A 10,603-nucleotide genomic window follows, 5' to 3' on the forward strand; every position below is an offset into this window, starting at 1 on the left:
CCTGGATACCTGGGTGTGGGGCTTTAAAAATTCCTGAGTTTAACCTAGCTGAGAACTATAGAAACTTGAGTTTAATTCAGCTGAGAACTATAGGGACTATTTTAATTTCAATCTTTTCACTGTTTCCTTAGAGATTTTACTCTAAAGAAAGTCATAGCCAGCAAGTCAGAACTATCTCCTACCTGACCCTCCAGGGGATTTTTCACGGGATGGAAATCTCATGGTAGGAGACTCCCCACATCTCCTGTCAGCGGGTTTAAGTTTCTCCACTATAAGAACACATTGTAGCTAAAATGAAAATAAAATCAAAAGAATAGGACTAATTTATTTTAAAAATAGGAAACTTTTATCTATTTGCTGAAATAGCTGCTCTCAACATATTTTCAAGAGAAACATTTTCTAGTTTTTATAGGTTCAACGTGACTTCCTAAGCTACTTTTTAAATATTACTGTGGCTGGCTTCCTTCAAAACTTAATTCCTTTGTTGAGAAAAATAAAACCTTTCACATCATTCATACTCAAATGGGACAATCTAAAGAGATGAGATATCCTAGATGTTGCAAAAATGACTTTGTTTTGGTGTTTAAATGCTGCTAAAAACAAAACTATACTGTAAGAATCAAACTAAAATATTTCATCTTTGTTAAAGGGTATAACATCGGTTTGGTTTGTTTTGGTTGTGTTTTTTTTAATCACCTTTAGGCCATTATTTTCTAAGTTACAGGGAATGTTGATTTACAGGGAAATAAAGAGTAAAGAGCAAAGTCATTAAAATGCCTAAATGACAAATAGTAAAAACATCTCCTTGTTGTTGAATCAAAACTAACTCATAGCTGACCCTCTAGTGGGTTTTCAGAGGCCACAAATCACATGAGACCTTGCCCATCAATCTCCCACAAGGCTTCTGCTTGATTATAACTTGGCATCCTTTAGGTTAGGAGCAAAACTCCCCTACATACGAAGCCACCAGGGTGCCCTACATGACAAACAGAGCTGCACTAGATGCTTTCAAAGTACTAAAGAGTAAAGATGTCAGTTTAAAGACTAAGGTGTCCCTGTCCCAAATCATGATATATTTTTCAGTAGTTTTATATGCCTGTGAAAGATGGGTAGTGAAGAAGGAATCTTGAAGGAGAACTGATGCCTTTGAATTATGGTTAGTGAAGAATATTAAATATCCCATTGCTTGCCTAAAGAACAAACAACTCCACCTTGGAGGAATTAGAATTGAGGTACTCCTTAGTGACAAGGATAATGAACCTATATCTCACAGACCTTGGGCATGCTGGAAGGAGATGCCAGTGCTTGGAAAAAGATATCATGCTTGGAAAAGTAGACAGTTAGCAAATGACCTTCAGTGAGATGGATTCCACAATGGCTAGAACAATGGACTTGAGCATGGTGGACATTATGAGGTTGGTGCAGGATATCACAAGTTTCCCATTTGTTGTTCTTAGGATCACTAGGGGTTGACTAGACAGTACTTGCAAGCCAAATTTTCCCTATGCTTCATCTTTATGAAATAAGCATCCTTAGTTATGACACAAATGTCTTCCAGCAGGTTTGGGATCAATAAATAACCATGTCCCTCAGCTTGTCCTACCTTCAGGGACTGTGCTTCCCTTAGGACCCAGCTGAAGCTCCTCTCATTACTACAGGAAGTAACAGTCTTTAATGGTCTTTCATAACTGATTCTCTTTGACAGTGGGAAATCTCATAATTCTTAACAAGTCCTATTGATTGCTACCATTTCTGCTTGCCAACTTGTTTCTGATACCTCAGAACTGGATCCTCTTAGCATATGGCATGTTGGAGGCTCAGGGCCAGCCAGAGGAAATACAAATGAAGAATTTGGCAACCTGGCTTTGAAAACTCAGTCATTGAAAAAGTGTATGGAACACAATTCTTTTCTTGTTACAATGAGTGTTGCCGTCAGTAAAAATTGACTCTACAACAACTGGACTTTCACCATCTCTTAGTTGCTATGATTGATCATTGTCTCAGTTTGCACTCTGACAACCAAACTTTGTTAATTTCCATGTCACACACAGCCAACCCAGCAGTAAGATATGGTCATCTTGTACTGGGTAAGATAAGATTCGTAGGGCAGAAAAGAGCTTTCTATAGGCTAGAGCTATATTCTGAAACGTAAATGTGCACTTTAATCACTTAAGGATTAATTCTATTAGAATGAGATTTCTGATTCAGCAGGTCTGACTTGATGCCCTCATATTATGAGTTGTTAGGTGCAGTCAAGTTGAATATGACTCATACCAACCCTATGAACAAAAAGTGAATTAATCTTAAATAAGAAATCAAATTATAGGTCAAAGCGAGAAGATTGAAAAAGCAAATCTCGTGTTCTATAATCAGGATGCCTGGGTTTAAACTAGGACCCACCTTTTACGGATCTTGAAGAAAATCTTCTTCTCTGTGCCTGCCTCAGTGACCCATAAAGAAAGCCATCTTGAACAATAAACTCCCCCAAACCATAATCTTCACCCACAGAGTTTAGAGCCAAAATAAACATAAAATGTGATAAATCACTTTAGGGGAAATGAAGCTATGAATAAGAACTAGAGCTATGGTGGCAAAATGTGTAGTATATTAAACTGTTAACCAAAAATATCAGTGGTTCAAATCCACCAGGTGCTCCAAGATATAAAGGTGAGTTGTCAACTCCTGTGTAGCTTTATCATCATGGAAACTTGATGAAGTGTTTCTGTGAGTCAGAATCAATTCAATTGCAGTGTGTTTGGTTTTTCGTTTATGAAAAAGAGACCAAAGAAAAATTGATACTTTTTATTTATTATCTTGTAGAAAAATATTAAACATACCAAAGACTGCTAAAAGAACAAATGTGTTTGGGAAGAAGTGTTTCTTAGAAGTGATAATGTAGAGATTTCTTCTGTACTTTGGACATGTTTGGGTCCATCACAATATGATGGACCAATGCCTAGAGATAGATAACATGTTTGGAAAATAAAGCTTCAGTTAAAAAGAAGGTAACCCTCAATAAAATGGATTAACACAGTGGCTGCCACAATGGGCCCAAGCATAGAAAAGATAGTGAAGAAAGCATAAGACAGGGTAGTGATCCATCCTGTTCTTTTTTTAAATATATCACCGCTGGACCAATTAGCAGTATCAGGATGGATGGTGAAGAGATTGAGATTGTTCACAGCTTTAGTTTGCTTGGCTCCACAGTCAACACTCCTGGCACCAGTAGTCAGGAAATTAAAAGACGTATTGCCATGGGAAAGTCTGCTGTTAGGGACCTCTCCAAAGTACTGAAGAACAATGGTGTCTCTCTGGAGACTAAGGTGCATCTGATACAGACCATGGTCTTTGCTATCACTGGTTATGCATCAGAGAGTTGGACAATGACTAAGGGGGATAGAAGGAGAATTGATGCCTTTGAGCTGTGGTGCTGGAGCAGGTTATTGAGGGTACCATGGACTGCTAGGAAAACAAACAGATTTATCCTGGAAAGGGTTAAACTGGGCCACTCCTTAAAGGCAAGGATTCTGAGGCTCCATCTAACATACTCTGGACATGTTGTAAGGAGTGACCAGTCCTTGGAGAGGAACATCATGCTTGGTAGGGTGGAGGGACAGCACAGGAGGAGAAGGCCCTCTATAAGGTAGATTGATTCAGTGACTGAGGTAATCGGGATGGGTGTATTGGAGACGGTGCAATTGGCACAGGACAGAGCAGAGTCTAGGGCTGTTGTACGTAGGGTCACTATGAGTCGTGAGTGACTCAATGGCACATAACAACAACAACAACAACAACAACAACATATTTGTGATCTATTTATTTAGAAAGAATTTTCACACACAAAAAAAACAGCAAAGATACTTTGCTTTAAGGGGGAAAGGCACTATATTTTAATACAAAAATCACTATATGGAACTGCACACCAAAGAAGAGTGACCACATTGAAAAGTGACTTATTTTTAAAAAAAAATTTCCAGCACATCTAACAGGAACCTTGATATTCAAAATCTCTACCAAGCTGGCCACCAAAAATAAGAACAACACCCCCAATATTCAGACATATACCATGTACAATTTATGTAAGCAAAGAATTGTAAAATACAATAGAAAGAACACAATACACACACATACATATGTATACCTATATATGTTTTCTTTAACAATGCATCAAAATGGTATTCCCTGATGTTATTAAGCTCAAAGATATTCTTAACTTCAAGCTACTGCATCCTTAATCCTTAATACATAGGAAATATACAAAAATTCACATTTCCCTAGAAACTATCATGTGAATTACATGTTTTGCATTTGTTACAGTAAAATCCACAAACAGAGGTTATTATATGGTGTGTTGGTCATAACATTAAAAAAAAATTAGAGGGTTGTCAGTGTTTTTTCCCAACACACTGTAGAGTTGGGAAGAGCAGCATGCATGAAGGGGATGTTTAAGGAATTGTCAACTCACTCAAGAATTGTTCCTAACTAAGGAGAAGTCCTAGAGGAACGCTGCTCTCGAAACAAACACTGTCCTTTCCCAGGGGTCCTGACACACAGATGGGGTGGAGTCTTTTCTACAGGACCTTACAGTTCTACTGCTCTTGAAGTTGGGTCCAGCATCTGGGTTGGGGACTTCCTGGCCTGGTGTGGACCTCAGGCAGGTTTCTGACAGATAGAGATCATGTGCTGGGCTCGAAGACAGCAGCACCTGGGTCCACTGGGCTCTGCTGAGCACCCTTGCCCTTTTGTGATCTGCTGCTACGAGCTGTTTGTGTGGAGAGCTCTGCACTTTTATGAGTGGGAGTCATCTCAGTGCCATCTAACAACAACAACATGATAATTGGTTACTGAACGCCTCTGAATCTATTCAATCATTCTTGAAGTGGGAAAACTATATTTACCATATCCTTGTTTTACTAATTATGTCAGAGGCAAATAGGGGAAATTGTTGATCAGTGAGAGTTATCCTTCAACAAGGAAAAAACAGCTCAGTTACTGAATGAGTTGAGAACATGAAAGATACACTTCACCGAAGAAGATGGCCCACAAACACCTGAAGACAGGCTTAATTAAGATCTTTAGCTATCAGAGAAATGCAGATCAAAACAACAATGAGAGATCTCACCCCAGGAACAATAGCTAGATTCAACAGGACCATAAACAACAAATGCTGGCAAAATTGTGCAGAGATTAGAGCTCTTACACACTGCCAAGGGGAATGTAAAATGGTGCAACCACTGTAGAAAGAAGTCTGGTGCTTCCTTAAAAGGTAGAAACCGGGAATACCATTTAATCTAGCAATCCACTACTAGATATATAGATATCCCTAAAACATAAGAGCTTTGACAGGAACTAATATATACACATGCAATGTTGATTGTTGCATTATTCCCAATAGCAAAGAGATTAAAACAACTCAAAGTGTCCATTGATGAATGGTTAAAGAAACTCTGGTACATTCATACGATGGAGTATGATGCAATGCTGAGTAATGACAAAAATTTATGAATCATTGCATTAACTTGGATGAATGTAGAGAAAATTGTGCTGAGTAACATCAGTCAGTCACAAAAGGACAATTGTTGTGTAAGACCACTATTGCAAAAAAGCTAGGAAAGGTTTGCACACAGGTGAAATCATTATTGATGGCTACCAGAGATGAGAAGGAAAGAAGATAGAAGTGAAAATAAATGAATAACAGGTAAGTTGAGTGAAGGGAAAAGCAATATGTAATATGAATTGGCTATCCATTATTATTCAATTGTAATTCATGCTATAAAACAATATATATATGATTGCATAAAAAATCAGTATGATTTGTTTACTCATTCAAGAATCCTGATAAGTTTCACAGATTTGTTCTGTTATTCACCTATTAAATAATTCAACCAAGTAATTGCTATTAAAAATGGGTATCAGTAAAGTTTTTTTAAAATGATGATCTTTAATGCTTAAGCTAATTTATTATTTATATTATAAATTTTACATTGTATTTATTTAATATAAATTTTATATTTTATATTATAAATAATAAATTATTTAACGAATTTATTGTTTATATGCCATTGAGTCGGAAGCAACATACAGTTGACCCTCCAGCAGTTTTCAGAGGCTGTAAATAACACAGAAGACACATCTTTCTCCTGTGACGCAGCTGGTGGCTTTAAACTATCTTGGGATTAACAGCACAATTCCTTACCCATTTGACCACCAAAGAGTCCCTTTAACTGGAAAAATTCAAATTCATTTCCTTCCATTTCACACTCAGTTGCCTTCATCCCCATTCTTCTCCAAATTGGACTCTATCATTAAAAGTTGGTCATTGGGGAGCTTTCCAAATGTTCAACAATCTGGGATCTCGAAATATTATATTTTTTTAAATTATGCTAGTTTATTTATAAAATTCTAATACATTATTTTTCAAACCAGATTCTTCTAATTCAATATTATAGAATTATTAATTCTTTGTTTATCTGGGAATATGAAAATTTCAAAATTCATTCTCATGTGCTCCTTTTAAGGTGCACTGGAAGTCTGTGTGGCATTCCAGATCATTTTAGAGATTTGTCAGCAGTGGAGATCTGAGTGTGACCTGCAGGACTTAGCTATTCCCAGTTTTGGAGAGTTTATTTTAAAGTGTTTATGGCTGGTTCTGTTTTTTTGTTTTTTTTTTGTCTATTTCCTAGGGGGACCCTTTTACAAAAGGTGAAAAGGGAGATAGAGTAAGTAGATGTTTGATCGTGGTTCTGGGTTTTCTGCTTCATTGATTTCTTTCTCTTTGATTCTCATTTATTTGCTCTAGAGATTTGATAAAAATAGACTTGATAAAAGAAACTTACTGAGTATTGTATCTTTCTACTGTTAATTTTGACCTCATGTTGGTAATTGGGAAATTTTGTTGTTCTCGAGTTTTACCACATGCTGATACTTTAATATGTTGTTTTTAATTCATTACTATTTATGATTGTACATGAGTACCTTTATGAAATTACATGGAATTTGCATGTGTGAAATTGATATAGAATCTATGTCACTATACACAGTAAACCAGCTTTTTTGTTACAGTGTTAGATAATATTTCTCTTTCTACTTGGAAAAAAACAAAAACATAGAACCCACTTTGGATATCTAAAATACAAATAATTTTTTTTTCAAAAGTTTTGTTAAGGACACAAGTTCAATTAACCAAACAGCAATTTCATCAAAATATTTGTTGTTGTTGTTTGTTAATCTAGAAGAAACTCATAGCTGACCCTCCATCACATTTTCAGAGACTGTTATTTGCATAGGAGGAAATTGCTCATCTTTCTCTCCCAACACAGCTAGTGATTCAAACTGACTGTCGTTAGGTTGGCATCACACAACTCCTAACAAAGAACTGTTGTTGTTGTTAAAGTGCCATCAAGTTGATTACCACTCATAGCAACCCTGTGAACAAAAGACCTGAACTCTATTCTATAACTATGGTAATTTCTCTGTGTTCATAGAGTTTCCAGAGGCATGTGCTTTAGGAAGTGGATGCCACTCCTGCTTCCAAATCTGAATCAGTCTGGGAGCTTCACCAAACACTGTCCACAATGGGTAACCACTATGGCATTTGACACAACAGTGACACAGCATTCAGCATCGCAGTAACCCCAAGTTACTTCAATACAGCAACCTGACAGACCACTGCTGTACCACTTAGAAGAATGTTCACCCCAAACACAATTAATACCAGACTTGAGTGCAGCAGGCCCAAGGACCCTACCAACTTTTAAATACAAGTCTTGCCCTGCCCACCAGATCTTGGTTGACTCTAAATCAAGAGGCTTCCAACTCACAGCTCATTCTTAGCTAAGTCCAACAAATCAAATCAGCTCATACCCAACTGTGAATGAAAAAAAAACAACAAAAAACAACCAACAACCGAACAGTCCACACCCGACCCTTACCTAGAAAAGAGAAACTATCTTCCAGAATCCAACCACTGAGCCTTCAAACTGGAGACTTAATTGACCCTACTGCCTTTTAAATACAAAGCCTACCTACCAGGTCCTGGTTGACTCTAAACCAAGAAGCTTCATTGTTAGCTAAATCCAACAAATCCAATCAGTTCACACTCTATTGTGAATTTAAAACAAAACAAACAAATAGTCCACACCTGACCCTCACCAAAATTAGAGAAACCACCTTTCAGAATCTAATTGCTTCACACATTCCAAGAGGCTTCTAGCCCACAGCTCATTGTTAGCTAATTCTAGCAAATCCCATCTGGGTAGTGGATTAAAACAAAATAATAAACCACCTTTCATGAGGAGCAACTTTATTCCAAAAGATAAGGAGGAAAGGGAAAGAGGCTATAGTGATGTGGAAAAGGGCTGCCACATTTCAACTATAAAATTTATAGGTATTTCAAAATTATAGGGAAAGAGAGGAGTTTTTTATAGAGATTGAGAATACTTTAAACAAAGTTGAAGAATCTAGTTGTGATGAAGTAGAGTGAAAGGATGGCACCAGTGGATGGTAATTCAGAAATATGTTAAGGTCAGCCTGTTTTCTGGATGATATTTAGAGCAGTCATATGCTGACACAAACTGAAGATGGACCAGAATTGAGGGACTGTTAGGAAGGAGAGGAGCTTAAACAAAATTTGGTTAACAGGCACTTTGTTTCTGATCAGTATCAGTTACCAATTGCCGTCCAGTCAACACTAACTCATCGCCACCAGTGTGTGTCAGAGTAGAACTTTTCAAGGGCTCATTTTTCAGAAGTCATGTACCAAACCTTTCTTCTGACCTGCTTTTGGATGGACTTGAACCTTTGGAAAATGAATATGTTAATTGCTTGTATCTACTAGTGGGAATCAGCAAGGCAGTATTATTTGTGGGGCTAAGAATGGGAATTTGGAATGTCTACTTCTGGCCTTGTCGTAGGTAAACAAGGACCCACTCACCATTATAAGTCATGAGGACAGTGGTAGCAAGACCATTTGATTTAGACATTTTAGTCTGCTGAGCCTCAGAAAAAGCCAAATAAGAGGCTTTTTTGTACTTGTTTTTAGGACTTGGTAGGCTTGAGGACAAATGGAATTTAGATGCCTATAGAAAAGAGAGAAACAAAAGTGTTTTCAAGACAAAGCAAAGGATAATGAATGTATAGTTGTAACATTTGGTCATGGTTTAATAATGTAATACAAAGTCATAAAAGCAAACTCATTGCAACTAATTTTACTCTCCTTTGTGTAAACTTAGTTTTCCCCCATTTTTTTCTTCCAATTAACTACATTTATATTATAATTGCCAAGACACAACAGTTTAAATTCTACTCCCCACTCCATCTAAAGTTTTTAAAACTTTATGATATGAAATTAGTCAGTGGCAAGTCATAACAATGTCAATGAAGAGAGAACGCAGTAATAGCAAATGGCACAGAATGTTAACAGAGCCAAGAGAGACACGAGGGGGTAAACTGTCACAAAGTAGAAAGAGAAATAAAAAGAGATTGCTTACTTATTAACAATTATTAACAGTAAGTCATGTTTTAGAATTAACCCACCTTTGTTTCATCATACTTTGGTTACTAACCTCCTTTATTATTTGCTAATAAGGATCAGTGTAAATTAATTAAAGTATTAGTGATGCCTTCCCCCAGCTGAATGTAAGCATGACGGATATGATTATTTTCTCTACAGGGAGAACCTGGAACAAAAGGCTCACAGGGAATCAAGGTAATCGGACATTCTCTAATCATATCTCCAACCATAATGCTATAGTGCAAATTGAACGTGTCCATTTACCTTCCATTCCCACTGCATCTTTAGGGTGAACCTGGAGATCCTGGTCCCCCTGGCTTAATAGGAAGCCCTGGACTAAAGGTATAGAACTGAGTTAAATTATAAAATACTTTATGAATATAACCTTTGCTGTGTCAAACAAGGCACTTTGGCATGCCGCTCATTTTCTTCACAAAGACTCTGAGAGATGTGATCGTGTTTCCATAGTGATACGTTCCTTTATCGGCTGCATTTATAACACACGTAGTAACTGTGCCTTATGGTTCACAATGGGAATTTTTAAAACTCTTTTTCAGAGCATACTCACAGTAGCATCCTTTAAAAGTGTGAAGAGTAAACAATGCGTGTAAATCTATGGCCCTCAGCTGTATCCTTAAAAGGAACAGCATTTAAAATTCAGTGTCTGAGCCAAAATGATAAAGCCTTGGGATTCTTGAATTTCACAGTGGGATTCCGCAGGAGTGCAGGAGTGTCCCAAGGAAGAACAGCTGTTAGGATGGTGCTGGGGAGAGAAGTGTGATGCATGCATGCCTTGACAATAGGTAAGGCAAATTATTCAGGCATTACCTGCGGCTGAAAGCAGACTTGTTTCGATGGTGACACAACCTTTGCAAGGCCAAAGCACAGTTTGGTATCATCCAGAAAAGACAGGATGGTGGAAAAGCATGCGCGCATGTGTATGTGTGCCTACACACGTATTTTTTTTTCATGTTGTTGTTATGTGCCATCAAGTCGGTTGCGACTCACAGCGACCCTATGTACAACAGCCCTAAACTCCGCTCTGTCCTGTGCCAATCGCACTGTCTCTGACACTCCCATCCCAATTATCCC

The 10,603-nt window shown here is 37.5% G+C and overlaps 1 protein-coding gene across 1 annotated transcript in view; it reads left to right on the plus strand.

Annotated features, from left to right (window-relative positions):
- COL19A1 (collagen, type XIX, alpha 1) overlaps positions 1 to 10,603 on the plus strand; it is a 669,215-nt gene that overhangs the window by 542,598 nt on the left and 116,014 nt on the right. Inside the window, exons 17-19 of the mRNA XM_006899482.1 lie at positions 6,684 to 6,719; positions 9,671 to 9,706; positions 9,800 to 9,853. Coding sequence (XP_006899544.1) covers positions 6,684 to 6,719; positions 9,671 to 9,706; positions 9,800 to 9,853 — 126 coding nt within the window. The remainder of the gene's footprint in view (positions 1 to 6,683; positions 6,720 to 9,670; positions 9,707 to 9,799; positions 9,854 to 10,603) is intronic.

This window comes from Elephantulus edwardii, unplaced genomic scaffold (genome assembly GCF_000299155.1).
Source record: "Elephantulus edwardii isolate Elephantulus edwardi_28Jun2011 unplaced genomic scaffold, EleEdw1.0 scaffold00258, whole genome shotgun sequence".
In the NCBI taxonomy this organism is placed as follows: Eukaryota; Metazoa; Chordata; class Mammalia; order Macroscelidea; family Macroscelididae; genus Elephantulus; species Elephantulus edwardii.